Source organism: Microcaecilia unicolor, chromosome 14 (genome assembly GCF_901765095.1).
Source record: "Microcaecilia unicolor chromosome 14, aMicUni1.1, whole genome shotgun sequence".
Taxonomy (NCBI): Eukaryota; Metazoa; Chordata; class Amphibia; order Gymnophiona; family Siphonopidae; genus Microcaecilia; species Microcaecilia unicolor.
Window position 1 is genome coordinate 43,764,556 of NC_044044.1, and position 18,360 is coordinate 43,782,915.

The 18,360-nt window shown below is 45.1% G+C and overlaps 1 protein-coding gene across 3 annotated transcripts in view; it reads right to left on the minus strand.

Moving 5' to 3' along the window:
• The window catches only part of ARHGEF2 (Rho/Rac guanine nucleotide exchange factor 2), a 234,150-nt gene that overhangs the window by 46,576 nt on the left and 169,214 nt on the right, over positions 1-18,360 (minus strand). For all 3 annotated transcript variants that reach the window (XM_030187065.1, XM_030187067.1, XM_030187066.1), the window contains 2 exons: positions 1,878-1,945; positions 1,174-1,237 (listed from right to left, as the gene is read on the minus strand). In XM_030187065.1, coding sequence (XP_030042925.1) covers positions 1,174-1,237; positions 1,878-1,945 — 132 coding nt within the window. The remainder of the gene's footprint in view (positions 1-1,173; positions 1,238-1,877; positions 1,946-18,360) is intronic.

Below are 18,360 nucleotides of genomic sequence, written 5' to 3' on the forward strand. Positions count from 1 at the left end.
AATACTAAGGATACCCAGGCCAATCAAAGAGGCTGAGCCAGCCCTGCTTGCACCCCAGCGAATGCAGAGGAGTTGTAGTTCTGGTTTTCTAAAGACAATGAATGCATACAGCAGAACAAAGCCAGTTCTCAATTAGTCTGTTTGGTTGTCCTTGGTTGCTTTCCTTGGGGAAATTCAACTACAACTCCCTGCATTTGGTGGCAGCCAAACCATCTAATCATCCTACTATCCTCAACATCATAGTCAGGACTGCACACACAGTGAATCTACATCTGTGCTAGTTAATACAGACACGTTTCAGATAAGTCATTGATTGTAAGAGAATATATGGGGGGAGGGAGAGGGAGCATGTTTCAGGACAGATTTATACATTATTCATATTCGGCCAAATAGTGATTTAAGTTGAATACGAATAATCTGGAGCTCCACTGTGCTAAATCTTGATCTCTGATTTCATGTTGCTTCTTTTATTATTTGTTATGTCAAAGCTCAATGCCTATTATTCATATTTGGTATTTGTATTCGGCCGAATAACATTTTCATTATTCGTATTTGGATGAATAGTAAAATATGCTAATCAGTACAGCTCTAGTACAGAATACATAGATGGAATTTTCATAGTGGTTTCTCTAAACTTTCAGATCTTCTACATCTAATTCTGCATCATACTTTCATACTCAGGGTTTACAGGACAGAGGGATCCAGACAGAGACCCCTCCTCCTGAGACAGAGAAGTGTATCCGATCAGAAACCGCTCCTTCTAATACATGGAGGAGTACCCAAACAGAGACATCTCCTCCTGATACAGAGAAGTGTATCAAGTCAGAGACTGCTCCTCTTGATATAGAGATGGGAACCCAGACTGAGACCCTTCCTCCCGACAGATATGGGAGCCCAGAGACCCCTCCTCCTGATACAGACATGGGAGCTCAGAGACCCCTCCTCTTGATACAGCAAAGTGTATCCAATCAGACACCACTCCTTCTAATACAGGGAGGGGTATCCATTCAGAGACTTCTCCTCCTAATTCGAGGGATGCCCAGTCAGAGACAGTTCCTCCTAATACAGACAAGTGTCTAGTCCTGATCAGAGGACTCTGCCTCTGTGCCTCTCCAAAAGGATGCTCCCACACACCTTCCCTGCACATTTGTGCTCAGCTCTACTTTCCCTTACTTTTATTTCTCAGGGACACTCCCTGCAGAGCAGAGTTGTTCTTCTGGAATGCTGCCTTCTGTTGCTGAAATTAGAAAGATCAAAAAGAGAAAAAACGTAATTAAAAATCATAATTAGAGGCTTACAATCTAGGTCCTAGAAATAAACGGAGGGGAGTGTGGGATCTCTTTTACTAAGCCTGGGAAAATCCTTTAGGAGTCAATACTGAGTAGGTCTCATTTAGGCCAGCTACTTCCCCAACCTCATTCAGAAGGACAAATTTAGCTGTTTATCACATTAACCAGCTAAGCTCAGAAACTCCACTCCACTCCACTTTGTGTGAAACATCTGAGGCAAACAGTTGGGGAAATGTTTCACTATATTTCCAACAGCTTCCTTACACCTGGATACTCAGTGCCTGAATCCAGATATAAATTTACACATCGCGGTCAGTGAAGTCAACGCGGACTGCAGTGTTTAAACACTGAAGGATACTTTTTGGTCCAATAGAAGAGATCATAATCCCCAAAGTCTTCAAAGAGTCCCTTAGGACCTCACCACCCCACTGGAAGAATGTGGGCTTCCTATCTGCGTTCCTCTGTGACATCAGGAGTATGCAGAAGAGGGGAAAGCACAGATGTTGCACTGAGGGGTGTGTGAGATATGAAATCCGGTCCTGGGTGTAGACCCCTTTCCCCTGCCCACCTCCTGTGAAGCTCTCTCACCTTCTGCTTCACCTTCGTACAGCTGGGCAGAGCATCCTTGCAGCGGTTGTGAATAGTGACGTTGCATGCTGCAAAAGAAGAAAAAGATGAATCAGGAAGGGAAGATACTCACAAGAATCAGCTCAAATCAGAGTTCATTAAAGGAGGCATCTTGGCACTTCCAGAGGCTCCCCCTCATGCAGGAGCATTCCAAGCCAGAATGGCACCTGGTGCAACACCACCATAATGCCCCTGCTCTATCACCACTATAGAGGAGGCAATGGTCAGGAAGTGAGTTTATTTATTTTCAGCACTTGATATGTGCAAGTGATCCCTGAGGCGACTCTGCGTTTTACAATTTCTATTACAGGTACTTTGCACTGTCCCTAATGGGCTCACACAGTGTCTCCTAATGGGCTCACACAGTGCCCTCAGGATGGCTCTGCCCTCAAGCCAATATGCTGCTCTCCAAATGAACTTTTGCCAGCCAGAAACCCCTGCACTCACAAACTGTTTGGGCTGCTGCTTCAGGGAAAGAGTTATGTAATGCCCCTCTTCTTCTCTGCAACCTCTCTCCTTTCTGGTTTGCTATTTTGCTCACCTGAGCTGCACCAGTTTTCGGGCCTCAGATTTTAGAGTTAAAATAGCTTTATTTGATTTGATTACATGCACATAGGGCTGGTTTAACAACGAGACAAACTAGGCTGTTGCCTGGGGTGGCACTTCTGGGGGGGGGGGGGGGGTGAAGAGTGGCAAAGAGCAACTGCAGTCAAAGTAAAATAACAGATCAGGACAGCCACAGGAAGTCTGGGAACCATCAATGTCCTCTTATCTGTTTCGTACCCTTACTCTAGTCCTGAGAGAGACAAAAGGGGAGCTTCTAGTTGCAAGAGGGGACGAGGAGGAGGAGGAGGAAGGAGCTCATGGTACTGCAGGGTGGTGGAGAATAGTTGGGGCAGCTGAGGAGGGAAGGAACTGTACTCTTCATAAATATAATGACCTTAGAAAATGTACAGGCTGCTGTAATCACTCTGCGTGCAGCTCCTTCAGGGACAAGCCGCTTTATGTTACAGATCTCATATAGGTCCTAGCCCTACTGCCTTGCCACATGACCTCCACTTATCACTCCACGACTCAGCTTCAGGGGGGCCTGAGTATTGGTTCCTGGCTGCCAGCACCCTTCTTGCCCCAGATATCCAGACGCTGAGGTTTCAGCTGGATTTCACACAGGTCTGTCTTTTCTCATATCACTGCTCAAGCACTGCCCTGGCCAGACCTGAATTCCAAATGCTTAAATAACCTTGGAGGAGGTGCCAGGCTGTGGCTGCAAACAAGCTATTTCAGCCTTGCTCTGCCTGCCTGGACACAAAGCGGTGTTGGGAGAGGGGGGCTGGCATCCTCTGATCCAACCCGCTGGAAGGGTTAATCAGCTTTTCTTTCATAATACTGGCTGGCACCAGGCACTGGGAACCAGCACCGCAACTTCTATGATGAACACAGCCCTGGGGATGACCACCCCCACCCAGGACACAAACTCCAATCCTGTCCCAGGACACAAACTCCAATCCTGTATGAAACGCAAAGCACACAATTTGTCCCATCCATAGCACTGCAGATGTAAAACTCTGTGATGGCATTGCTCATTATTAGTCAACACAGATAGAGCTTTTAGTAAGTTTTAATGAGGCTGTTACCACTGGGTTGAGGGGGAGGGGTGGGCCAGGGCAGGTGATGGGTGCCGGTGTTTCTGGGGCATCTCCGACTTGCAAAAGTTCACATGGAGAGCAGCTCTCGTTCCACTGACTCCATTCCACACCATTGTGCGGTGCAGAGGGATCCCGTCACATCACTCGGCATTCAGAAGCTGTGCGTTCTCATACTGTGCATTTTATCTGGTCCATAAAATAACTGCCAGATTTTAGATTTGATTCCTTATCTTTCCAAATTCAAGCTCAGGGTGAGTTATAGTCAGGTACAGTTAGTAGGTCAAAAGCAAAACCAGAAGAACTGTCCTCCACAGGCTTAACGCAAGCAAAACAAAAAGTGAAGGAGACCACACAACTTCACATTAAGTGTGTTCACAGAAAATTATTTTATTAGATCTTCCACAAAGAGGGCTTACGATCTAAATTTGTACATGAAACAATGGAGTTAAATGACTTGCCAAAGGTCCCCAGGAGCCACAGTGGGATTTGAACCCTGACTTCCTTGGTTCACAGCTGCTGTTCTATTCATTAGGCCACTCCTCTGCTCCTAATACCAACCTTCATACCCCCTCCTGCTCTGTTCCAGTGCCCAGGGGACATCAAGGGTGACACTGGGTATCTGAGCAGGCTGCAAGACTGACTACAGATTTTCTCTACAGAATAACCCCCTCCCCCCACACAACTATAATTACTCCTTTTCCTCCTATCATCCCCTACCAAATAAAAAAGGTGGGAGCTGAATCCAAACTCCCTTCCCCTTCCCAACCTCCCTAACAGTACTCCCCCTCCTCTATTATCCAGCTCTTCCAAATCCTGAAGCTTTTGATCACAATATATCTTTTCCATTTTTACTCTTTACCACCCCAAGGAAAAAAAAACACAACTTCTTCTCCTGCTGCACCTCCCCACCTCATTCTCACACATTGAAATGCTGAAGTCCAGTCCCTGGTACGACACTGCCTCCTGCTGCTGATGCTCTGACAGTAACACACCTGGAAGTGGACACTCCTAAGCCACGGGAGCTGAGCCACTTAAGTGGTCAACCAAACTTTCCACTCTGGTGCTTTTCTTTCACCCAGACAAGGAGTCAAAATCCCTTGTGAAACCAGCAGAAATCAGTTCCAAAAACGAGTCGATCAGCTGAGGTGATGCATGAGGTTGTGCTCCCAGAAACAGATGATGCTCTCCTCTGCTGGATCGGGTGACACAAGGTAGAATCCCATAAGAGGGGAAAAGAAAGACATGACAGCATAAGGAAGCTGTGGATCCTGCTAGCAGGGTAGGGACCCAGCTGGAGATGACACAGCTTGGCCGTACCAGCAGTCACATGGGCCCTGGCTCAAAGCGCTAGGTCTACAGTTCATACTGCAGATCTGCCCCTTTTGGAACTTCAAGTCCACAGATACACTGGGAGGAGGGGGGGGGGAGTTAAAATCAAGATCTAGTTTCACTTGTCCCTTGTCACCTGATGCCAAAGCTGATAAATCAACTGGCTGCTGCTATCTGTACATTGGAATGCAGGTGGCACTGTAATCATAGCTGCAACTGGTTGTGTCTTACAGATGGAAGATGCAACCACCAGGACAGAGAAAAAGGTGGTGGGAGATTTGGGGGGGGGGGAGGGGGGAAACAGGGGAAGCAGAAAAACAAAACTCTCTCCTTTTCTCAATAACTCAAAGAACATGAAATTCACAGCTGAGAAAGAAGAACTGGTGACAAGAACCACAATAAGCCACAATTTACCCTCTTGCTAAAAATATGTCTATTTCACATTGTGATGTGCCCACAAACACTTATAAGGCTGTGACTCAGCTTTCTGGTCGGGGGGGGGGGGGGGGGGGGGGGGGGGGGCTTCCTGTAGCTACACAGGACATGGTAGCTCCTTAAGGCAGCCCAGAATAACACAGCACCCCTAGCCAAAGGCTAGCTAGCAAACCTTCTGCAGGCAACTCAGAAGAGATGGACCCCTAAAAACAGAGCTGGGCCACACTTTAAAAATCATAGAGCCCCCCCTTCTCTCTTATCAACAGTCTCGGGTATCTAATGTCCCTGGAAATCACTCCAGCAAATCCATCCCATCCTTTCCAAAACAAATCCCTGCACCAACAATGAAACCCATTCTAGCATATCTCAAGAGTTACTCGAGAACTGGTAACTTTGTTTTAAGACGGTCCAAGCTCTGTAACAGACTTCATTTTCTTTTTCCATGAAAAGTAACTGTTTTTCTTTCTCTCTAACCCCCTCGCCCCCCTCCCCAGTCTCCTTCCATTACATTCCTCAAATATCAGTGCAGAAGGTTTCTCACAAGCAAGCCCCTTCTAATGCGGGGGATGAAATTTAAAAGGTTTTTTTGGGGGGGGGGGGGGAGCTTCACATGTAAAATACCTATTGTTGACCAGTCTCTGTCTGTCTGTCCATCTATCCATGCACACATATCTTGCAGCAGTGCAACCATTGTGCCAATTTGTCTGAAAATCAGTACCTGTGGAAGGTTGTAGAGGGGTTGACTGGTCAAGATATGGGAGTACCTGAACCCCTAATGAACCCCAATGTCACACAATGCATGACTCTTTCCAACTTATTTTAAAATAACCAAAGAACTCCCCCCCCCCCCCCAAATCCCCCACCAGCCACAGTTTTGAGGTTCAGGCCCATTCAAAAATTTCAAGACTTTTTTCCAAATAGCTTTCTTCCTTTGCTCTTTGGACTGTCCCGCATGTGCTCCAGTTGAATGCCATCACTGAAATACAGCTGCTTTAATGGGTCCACAGTGCCCCTCCTTTCATTAGATGAACACAGCACTGTGCAGAGAGTCCCTGCTTCCAGGAGCTTAGCCTCTAGTGAAGACATGTAGCACTTGAAGATATGTAGCGCTTCGTCATAATTTCCTGCAAACTCCTTTTCCTGATTAATTGGGTGCGCGTAATTTGCTGTTTTATGTTTAGTGTTAACCACTTACCCTGCATTCTATATATCATGCTTTAATTTCCACGCTTTAATCAAAGCATATTCTACAACGATGTATGTAACCTTAATTGGTTAACTACCTAATCAGAGTTGTTAATTGGTTGATAACAAGCAATTATCAGCACTAATTCACATTAAGATTTATGCACAGAACTCGCTAGGTGTATTCTGTAACGTGGTGTGTGTAAATTTCAAGATGCATAATTGAAAAGGGGGCGTGGAATGGGCAGGCTGTGGACGTTTCTAAAACCTACACGCATTATTACAGAGTGCACCCGCTGTGCACCTAATTTAGGCATCGGGATTTACGCCAAGTAAAACATGGCCTAAATGGATGCAACCAAATTTGGTCACGTAGAGAGCCGCTCAGCGTATTCTATATACTGCATGGAAATTAAGCCTACTCTATAAAATGTAGGCATACTTTAGAGAATACGCCTAGGAATATTTCTTTACCGCACGGATTTTTCAGGCCCTTTATGCCTATGTGTAAGCCTAGCCTAGCGGTATATCAAATGTGTGGAACAAAAGTCTAAGTATTTCTTTTTATCAGGCCAAACACAAGACTCTCATCATTGCATATGCATTATAAAAATGCCCAGCTCCTCAAAAACCCACAGAGATCTTCCTAAAGGTCCAGAGCAGTTTCTCAGAGTCTCTGTAGGAAGATTGTGACTCCACGGCAGCACATTTGCCCAGAAACAGTGATGATTCTGCAGATGGACTGAGTGTTCCTATAAATGGCAATGGTAACCCTGTGGAAAGGCTGCTAGTTTGTGAAAATGCAGGTTCCTCCACAACAATTTGCTTTGCAAGGTATCCGAAAACTGCCTCACTTCATGTTTCAGGTTTGTAAAGAAACTGTGCCCTGTAGCAGCAGGAACTTTGCAGAAGAGTTGAGTGTTCCTGTAGCACACACACCAGGAAAGTGCAAGGACCTTGCAGAATATGTGTTTGTCCCTTTAAGTAACTTTTCCAACACTGGTGGCAGAGGAGGCCAAGGGAAGTGACCAAATCTCTATTAATGGCTCAGATATCAACCCTTGTTTTCTTTTCTGCATTTTTTTTCATGGTCCTGTATTTTGAAAGCTGGTTCTCAAAAGCTCTCTCTGTTGTTCTTGGAAAAAGTTTTACTTCCTCTTCACGTATAAAAATAGGCCGGAAAACCCTCCCCAGCTCAGGCTCACTGCTCTGCAGGCACTGAGTCTGAGGACCAGGTCTGGGCTTTGAACCAGAGCAAAGGTTTGGCTCAGTTTAGCTTATTTGGCATGGTGTAGAGCTTTCATGAGAGCTGCAAAGTGATATACAGAGTCCAAAGTTTAGGGAATAGAGAGACAATGCATGGAGACTTCAAGACTGAGCTGCCAAGTTGTCCCATTCCAGGAGGGAGATTTCAGAAAAGTCCTGGATTTCTGACAATCCCATCCTGATGCATTATGACACTGGTAGAACCGATTTCAAGGGGTAGAATCGGGGGACTATAAAACTCATACTACTTTGGATGTAAGTTCATTACCTGGTCTGGCCACAAAAGTCTCTCTCCTGGAACTGGGTCACTGGGCAGCTCTGTCAAGACTGGAATAGAAGGTACAATACAAAAACCCAGGACTTCATCAATCCTGTCAAGCAAATCTGGAGTTAGTTGGCAAACCTACCACCAACAGCTACTAGACTGAGACCAAGGGTTTTTTCTGCACCACACGGGGTCAGGAGGCCATGATGTTTGTGCTTATTTAAAAGCTGATATACCACCTTTTCTTGGAAAAGGTCAAGGTGGTTTACAAATAATTTAATTTAAAAAAATACTACAATTAGAAACAAACTCCATCAACTGACAGGAAAGCAAACAAACGATCAAAGCAACAAAAGGAAAGAAGAAGACATGGTAGATACCAGAAAGTAAATAATATAAACCATGGAAACAGTGGTGTTTCTGACACCAACAGGATCAACTCTCCACTTTCAAAACAAAGCAAAAGCCAACAGAAAAAAATGCGTCTTAAGAGATACCTGAAATCTAATAAAAGACAGTTCTGCTCTAATACTGGATGCTAAATTATTCCAAAGAGACTGAGCCAGAAAAAAGAATGTGGATGATCTAGCAGACTCATAATAGGCAAATTTAGGGGAAGGGACAACCAACCATGCAAATCCAAAGAGCGAAAGGTACGGGCTCGGAAATAAGAATAATAAGTGAAAAAAGAGAGGGAGGGCAGTCTGAATGCAAAACCTTATGAGTATTTTGAACCGTACTATTGTGGATTAAAAACTGGTTAAGGATAGTAGAGTTAAATGGTCAGTATTCTCAATGGAGGAGGATAGATAGTAGGGTTCCCCATGGGGGTCTGTACTGGGACCGTTGCTTTTAAACATATGTATAAATGATCTAGAGATAGGAGTAACTAGTGAGGTAATTAAATTTGCTGATGACACAAAGTTATTCAAAGTTGTTAAATCACAAGAGGATTGTGAAAACTTACAAGAGGACCTTACCAGACTGGGAGATTGGGCACCCAAAAGGCAGATGACGTTTAATGTGAGCAAGTGCAAAGTGATGCATGTGGGAAAGAGGAACTCCACATTAGGAGTCACCGACCAGGAAAGAGATCCAGGTGTCATCGTTGATGATACGTTGAAACCCTCTGCTCAGTGTGCAAAATATTAGGTATTATTAGGTGAGGAATGGAAACCAAAATGAGAATGTTATAATGCCTTTGTATTGCTCCATGGTGCGACCGCACCTCAAATATTGTGTGCAGTTCTGGTCACCGCATCTAAAAAAAGATATGGTAGAATTAGAAAAGGTACAGATAAGGGTGACAAAAATGATAAAGGGGATGAGATGGCTTTCCTATGAGGAAAGGCTAAAGCAGCTAGGGCTCTTCAGCTTGGAAAAGAGATAGCTGAGGGGAGATAGAGGTCTATAAAATAATGAGTGGAATGGAATGGGTAGACGTGAATTGATTGTTTACTCTTTCCAAAAATACTAGGACTAGGGGGCAAGCAATGAAGCTACAAATTAGTAAATTTAAAATGAATTGGAGAAAATAATTTTTCATTCGACGTGTAATTAAAATCTGGAATTCGCTGCCAGAGAATGTAGTAAAAGCAGTTAGCTTAGCAGGGTTTAAAAAAGGTTTGGATAGCTTTCTAAAAGAAAAGTCCATAAGCCATTATTAGAATGGACTTGGGGAAAATCCACTGCTTAATTCTAGGATAAGCAGCATAAAATGTATTGTACTGTTTTGGGATCTTGCCAGGTACTTGTGAACTGGATTGGCCACTGTTGGAAACAGGATGCTGGATTGATGGACCTTTGGTCTGTCCCAGTAGGGCAATACTTATGTACTTATATAGGAAGTCAAAACAGTTACATAAAAAGAGGAGTGACATGATCGTACCTTTTAGCTTTAAACAAAAGATGTGTAGCTGAGTTTTGAAGAGTTTGTAACCGATGATGTGATTGTGCAATACCGGCATAAACAGTATTACTTCAACACGTGACATTGCAGCTCTAGAAACAGCTGGCTGGGCATCAGTCATCTTCTCCTAAAGATGATTTTGTTTTAGCAAAAGTTAGCAGCCGAGGTTGCACTGGCTGTATTCAATGGCAGGAATCAGGGATGGAAGTGACACACTTTAAGGCAGTGGTTCTCAGCCGGGTCCTCGGGGGCCACTAGAGCAAGGGAGTTCCTCCTCGAAATGCACCACTTGCTCCTCCGATCCCATCCCCACCAACCTACTTAACACCATCTCCCATACTGTCACCCCCTCAATCTGTCGCATCCTTAACCTTTCTCTCTCCACTGCAACTGTCCCTGACACCTTCAAGCACGCCGTAGTCACACCCCTCCTAAAAAAACCATCACTTGACCCTACCTACCCCTCCAACTACCGCCCCATCTCTCTCCTCCCCTTCCTCTCCAAAATACTTGAACGCGCCATCCACAGTCGCTGCACTGATTTTCTCTCCTCTCATGCCATCCTAGATCCACTTCAATCCAGCTTTCGCCCCCTACACTTGACAGAAACAGCTCTCTCTAAAGTCTGCAACGACCTGCTCCTCGCCAAATCCACAGGCCACTATTCCATCCTCATCCTCCTCGATCTATCCGCTGCATTTGACACTGTCAATCATGACTTACTTCTTGCCACATTGTCCTCTTTTGGGTTCCAAGGCTCTGTCCTCTCCTGGTTCTCCTCTTATATCTCCCACCGCACCTTCAGAGTACACTCTCATGGATCCTCCTCCACTCCCATCCCACTATCTGTTGGAGTTCCCCAGGGATCTGTCCTTGGACCGCTTCTCTTCTCAATCTACACCTCCTCCCTAGGCTCACTGATCTCATCTCATGGTTTTCAGTATCATCTTTATGCTGATGACACCCAGCTATATCTCTCCACACCAGACATCACCACGGAGACCCAGGCCAAGGTATCGGCCTGCTTATCTGACATTGCTGCCTGGATGTCCAACCGCCACCTGAAGCTAAACATGGCCAAAACCGAGCTCCTCGTCTTTCCACCCAAACCCACCTCTCCTCTTCCTCCACTCTCTATCTCAGTTGATAACACCCTCATCCTCCCCGTCCCATCTGCCCGCAACCTCGGAGTCATCTTCGACTCCTCCCTCTCCTTCTCTGCCCATATCCAACAGACTGCCAAGACCTGTCGCTTCTTCCTCTTCAACATCAGCAAAATTTGCCCTTTCCTATCTGAGCACACCACACGAACTCTCGTCCAAGCTCTCATTACCTCTCGCCTTGACTACTGCAACTTGCTCCTCACTGGCCTCCCACTTAGCCATCTATCCCCCCTTCAATCCGTCCAGAACGCTGCCGCACGTCTTATATTCCGCCAGAACCGATATACTCACATCACCCCTCTCCTCAAGTCACTTCACTGGCTTCCGATCAGATACCGCATTCAATTCAAGATTCTCCTCCTTACCTACAAATGCACCCAGTCTACTGCTCCTCACTACCTCTCTACCCTCATCTCCCCCTATGTTCCCGCCCGTAACCTCCGCTCCCAGGACAAATCCCTCCTTTCAGTTCCCTTCTCCACCACTGCCAACTCCAGGCTCCGCTCATTCTGCCTTGCCTCACCCTATGCCTGGAACAATCTTCCTCAACCCCTATGCCAAGCCCCCTCCCTACCCATCTTCAAATCTCTGCTTAAAGCTCACCTCTTCAATGCTGCTTTCGGCACCTAACCTTCCGTGAAATATAGCATGCCCTATTAGTCGGACTCTACACTTGTCTTTGACTGGACACTTGTCTCTAGATTGTACACCTGTCTTTTAGATTGTAAGCTCCTTGAGCAGGGACTGTCCTTCTATGTTTGAATTGTACAGCGCTGCGTAACCCTGGTAGCGCTTTAGAAATTTTAAATAGTAGTAGTAGTAGTAGTAGAGTTCGCATGAGATAAATCTGAATACACTTGGTCTCCCATATCTGCAGATCTGCTTTGTGGATACACCTGGTGGATATGCAGGAAGCCAAGACGGTCCCAATGGGCCCTGAGACAGGGCTGCAGTTAGCTACGTGTGGCCACACAGTGCACAAGGGAAGCTGAATTACCAAACTGCACCCTGTCCATTGGCTTCCCTTGCTGATGTCACAGACGTGGGCAGGGTGGTAGCCTGACGGGAACACTTGGGGGAGCATCTGCTGCTTGTGACCAGGGGCAGTGGAAGGATAGAGGGACCAAACAAAACAATCTTTGGCTCCACTCCCAAGCTCTCTAATGAATGATGCTGTGTTGGGTAAAATATTGGTCGGGCCAAGGTCCCAGTGGCCCGGTACTGCCTATGTCGAGGACTGAATTGAGAAGCGCTGTTCTAGAGCTCAGAGTTATGTAGAAGGGCAGATCTGTATCTGGGGGTGTGAATCGGGATCTGCTAGACACCAAGGCACCATCCTATCCCCAGCCTGACAAAACTTGAACTCCCTCCCAGTCCAGTACTCCATTCCCCACTCTCCCTGATTTCATCAGGTCACATCTGTTATGTGGAGATGACGGTCCTCCCTTCAGGTGCTAATCTGTATACACCATGTGCTGTTTGTATTACACACACACAGAGGTCTGGGTACATGCACAGATGTGCACACATACTACTACCCAGCTCACACGCATGCCTAGGGCAGGTCCTTTATTCTATTCTATTCTATCCATTATTCTTTTATACCACTTCTACCTTTAAAAAGGTCTCAAAGCGGTTTACAAAAGTAGTAAACTACAGAATACAATACCTAAAGAAACAGAAAGAACAGAGAGAAACATTCAGATATCAGTGAAATAGAAAGTTTTTAAACATTGTCTAAATATAAAATATGAATCAGCAAATTAATAACATCAGGAAGAGTATTCCAAGTTGAAGCCGCTTATAAGAAAAAGAATATTCCAGCATTCTCTGTAATCGAACAGCCTTAAAGGAGAGAAAATTAAGCTTCAAAATTTTTCACTGTCTACCGGGAAGGTTACCATTAGTAAAAGATACAATGGACAAACAAAATCCTCATGAAAAACTATAAACACAAAACAAGACATTTTAAAGTCTATTCTTCTGTTAACTAGGAGCCATGATCAAATCTAGATTTCTGAAAGATCATGCGGACAGCTGTGTTCTGGACTAACTACAATCTTTTTTGCAAGACCAGTGAAATGCCAGCATAAAATGAATTGCAGTAGTCCAGATATGACAAGATGATTTATTGAGTTAGAATTGTAAAATGCAGTACCTTTCTTCCTTTTCAGGTTTACATTCCTTACTGACACATAACTGAATCCAAAATGCATTTATTTACCCATTTCCAAACTCTAGGGCAAACCTTAAGATTAACCAAGAATCTGACATTATGGGATCAGTGAGGTTTCAGGGCTCGGAAAGGCACACGTCTCTTCTGTGCTCTGACAATGCAGTGGGAACTCTGGTGCCAGCATGGTATCGGATCCTGAAACAGTGCCGCCCAGCCCCGATAAATCAAAAACACGTTGAAAAAACCATAATCCTACCTGAAAGTCAGGTATGTGCCCCCTGAAGAGGCAGAGCCAGGGGCAAAGCAGCGATGCAGCTAGGGGGAGACAGATCATGGAGACAGCATAAGTAGGAAGTGATTGGGGGGGGGGGGGTTAATCAGCGACACAGTAGGACATGGCCGGGGGGTGAGGGGGAGGCAGACCATGGAGAGAGCAGAAGTGGGAAGTAATGGGGGGAATCAGTGACACAGGACAGTGATAAAGTCGGGGGGGGGGGCAGATCATGGACAGAGCAGAAGTGATGGGGGGGATAGCAGTGACACAGTAGGACACAGGACAGCGATATGGCCGGGGGCATGAGGGGGAGGCAGATCATGGAGAGAGCAGAAGTGGAGAGGAGTCAGTGACACAGTAGGACATAGGACAATAATACAGCTGGGGGGGGGGGGGTGAACAGATTGGTAATAGAGCAGGGGGCAGAAAAGTAACAAAATAATACACTAAACCCCTAATTCTATCATCTCGCATGCTTATTTTCCCACTTAGCGTGCAAAACTGATTGTGCAGGTTATAGAGAACTGCCAATTATGCACGTAATTTAGTTAGGTGCTAATTGGCATTAACAATCAATAAAAGGCAATGATTGGCAGTTTGCTGTAACACGTCTAACTGCTTTAGTGACAATTCCCTATTCTTAGTGCCTAATTCCTTTAGCAACAACTGCTTAGGGGGGTGTGGACGTGTCAGCAGCGTGCCCAGCACTTACGCACTACCATCAGTTATGCACCTGACAGCAGTTAGGTCCAAGCTTTTACACCAGCCTTTGACATGGCAGAAGTACTCACGACTAAAGTCAGGTGTGTAACGGTGGACTTACACTCATAATTGTCATTATAGATTTCGGCTGGTGGTTAATGTTAAATACCATCCTCGGTGGATAAAAAGAATCCAGTTATTCAGTGGCCATATCTGGAAAGTGGCTGCCATTGAATTTGAGTTTGCGGTCAGCGCTGTGGCCATCCAGATAGCTAATCCATATGCATTTAGGATGACTTTTTTAATCTCCCAGGTTATGAGGATACTTATCCGGATAAAGGCACTGAAAATTGCCAGCACCTCCAGGCTCTTATCACTGAATAATTCCTCTGACTGCAGCAGTCCTACACAGATCCTGCCACTGAATATCCAGCCTGGATTTACCCACAGTGACTGGGTATGAGAACTGGGTCTTGCTAGATACCAGGTCAGTAAAATACCAGAAAGACATGAGCTCAGCTCCTGCCATCAGCCTGGCAAAACTGAACTCCCTGCTAACCGGATAAGCCCTTTAGAATATCAGTCCATAAGAAAATTAATCAATGATATAAAGTGGAAAAAATATTAATTATCTCAGGGTAACAGATCCAGCTGGCCTCTGCCAGGATATTACTAAACTCTGAACCCAACAGTCTGAGTGAGAAAAGTTTGTTATCGATCTATCAATGTTTTTGGGGTTTTTTTTTAATTATAACATTAATTCCTTCTGAACTTTGGAGAAAATGCTATGTGACAGAACACCTCTCCACAAGAGATTCAGGGACCCGAAGGCCACACAGCTCAGAAGCCAGTCTAAGCACCCCCATAGGAGCCAACTCTGTGGGTGCTTGAGCACCCCCAATATTGAGAACATTCCTTGTATGTGTCCAAGGAAGGGTTATTTCCACTGGACTTAGTACCCTCAATAATTTTGAAAAGTTGGCTCCTATAAACACCCCTTTCCCCTTCCCCCATCCTCAATGACACCAGATACAGCCTAGCTTAGAGCTAATGGTACCCAAGTGAGTAAGGTCGCCACCTCACCCCAAGTCAGCCAGACAGGTTGAGCCACACATGATGTTGCCTAAGAAAAACAGAACTACAACTCCTTGCATGCACTGGGACAAAACCAGGACTGGCTCAGCCTCAATGTTGTGGAGCTTGTTGCCTGCTCTAGCCCCCCCCCCCCCCCCCCAATGTTATAGGGATAATATATTTATTTGTTCTCATTGGGTTCTATAGCTGAACTATACATAAGACATAAGCATCTCCGACAATGGCCAATCCAGGTCACAATCACCCGACAAGATCCACGGAGCAAAGCATTTTGTACTGCTTGTTCCAAGAATAGTGGATTTTTCCCTACGTCCATTTAATAACATTCTATGGCCTTTTCCTTCAGGAAGCCGTCCAAACCTTTCTTAAACTCTGCTAAGCTAACCGCCTTAACCACATTCTCCGGCAACGGATTCCAGTTGAATTACGTGCTGAGTAAAGAAAAATGTTCTCTTATTTGTTTTAAACTCCAGCTTCATCGCATGCCCCCTTGTCCTAGTATTTTTGGAAAGCGTAAACAGACGCTCCATATCTAATTTTTCCACTCCACTCATTTTTTATATACCTCTATCATATCACCCCTCAGCCACCTTTCCTCCAAGCTAAAGAGCCCCAGCCGCTTTAGCCTTTCCTCATAGGAAAGTCGTCCCATCCCCTTAATCATCTTCGTCGCCCTTCTCTTCACCTTTTCTAATTCCACTATATCTTTTTTGAGGTGCGGCGACCAGAATTGAACACAATACTCTAGGTGTGGTCGCACCATGGACTGATACAGTGGCATTATAATATCCTCATTTTTGTTTTCCATCCCTTTCCTAATAATACGTAACATTCTATTTGCTTTCTTAGCTGCAGCAGCACACTGAGCAGAAGATTTCAATGTATCACGAATGATGACTCCCAGGTCCCTTTCTCGTTCCGTGACTCCTAACGCTGAACCTTGCATGACGTAGCTATAATTCGGGTTCCTCTTTCCCACATGCATCACTTTGCACTTGCTCACATTGAACGTCATCTGCCATTTAGACGCCCAGTCTCCTAGTCTCGCAATATCTTCTTGCAACTTTTCACAATCTTCCCACGATTTGACGACCTTAAACAACTTAAGCAACAAGTACCAGTAAGATTCTTCAAAATATTGGTTTTACTGAGTCCTCTTTGGTCTTATTCCTTGGTCTCCTTTCTTCATTTTTCTCAAAGTATTTTATTTTCCACATTTCTAAAGTTTTTTAGAATGCAAAATGTGCATCAATTTTGTATTAAAAAAAACAACAACTCCTCCTAGGAGTGCACTCTTCAACTGTCTGTGCTGTACAGTGGCAGTGAACCTGCAAGGAGAATTCTGATGTTGATCAGCACGGTAGCACCCTGATATTGTGAAGGTGGCCAAGAAGGCAGAGCTTTCAAGAATTATAACCAATGAAGGATAAAGGGAGAGATCAGTTCATGAATGACTGGGATTCTTTTGTAAGTCACAATGTAAGAAATTCTTAATTCATGTACATCACCTTGAGTCTGATGAGTAAAAGGAGTTTATAAATGCTCCTCAGAAATGAAATAAAGGGGATGACAACAGTTTTGCACATTTAAGGAACAGGCTGAACATCTGCTTCCTTAAAAAAAGATCCCAAGCTTCAGTACTTGTCAAACACAACCTCTCTAAAGCCAACCCTCTCTTCCTAATCAACTTCTAGATTCTGAAGACAGAAAGCCTGAATCCAATACTAGAAAGGAAGGCTCCGGGGCAGATGGTTTCCTTCTGCACAGGATCTCCCTGCAGGCTGCTAAGCAATCAGACAGGAAGCAGAGGGCTACTGATGTCAGCATATGGTGCAATCAAATGATTTAGCAAAAAAACAGAAGTAAATCTCCAGCCAGCAAGAAGAAATGTTGGTTACTTACACAAACACTGCTTCCTAGAGATAACAAATATAACCCTAAACTTTCTTACAGCTTGGTCAGAAACCTGTTTGGATTTCTACAGGATCGCCGCTACTTAGATTCTTCAAAGACCTTACTTGTTCCTTGAATTTGACTTTTCTTTTTTGGTCTTATTCTTGGGTTTCCTTCCTACCGTGTTTTATACACTGGCTCTGAATAAAGAACAGATGCTTTGCAGAATGAGATCACCTTATTTTCTCTGCAATTTGCTTTGGGGTCACTCATACCCTGCACAGAACAATGCAACACTGCATGGAGGTTCTGATGATGAGCAGCACAGCAATGCAACACTGCACGGTGGTTCTGATATAGAGCAATAAGCCATGCGACACCGCGTGGAGGTTCTGATAATGAGCAGCAATGTGGCACCCTTCCCTGTCTTGCAGCTATCCAGTGGCAACTGGGAGCTATCACTAGACAGCGCCATCCATTCCATATTTGCCCCTTCTCCCGGTGGGGAAGCTAAGTAATATCCCTTTCAGTAGCCCAAGACTCAAGGCTTTCAATGTGACCCCCTAAATCCCTCCATTCACTTAGGACCATTTCCCCAGACTGCCAAGTGACATCCCTCCTCCAATCCCTGAAGACCAACAGTAAGTCAGATCTGGCTTGGTGATCACTGCCCCACCTCCAAGCCCTTTCTGTTGCATTTTTTTAGTACCACAGGGGGCACTTTGGTCACCCAGTCTGGTCAACAAACCATGCTCAATCTCCAGTGTCCTCCCTCCTGACTTCTGTAACTACTGCACTGACATCAAATGAAAACAGGTCTACAAGTCTCACAGCACACTATGCCACAAATCTGAAACACTGAGACAGCCAAAAACAGCTTATTCCAAATCAGTTGGGAGGTCGGAATGGGGTGCAATTTCTTCAACAGCTGTTCCTTCCTTAAGGCCTCTCCCAGGAATCTTGGGTTGCCATCAGATGGGCAGAGGCAGGTGCTGACAGACCTAGCAAGAAAAATATCCCTGTAACAAATCACACAGCCATCAAAAGGGGTCAAAACCACAGGGGCAATTGGTCAAAATAAGGTTCAGAAACTTGGAGCCCTCTGA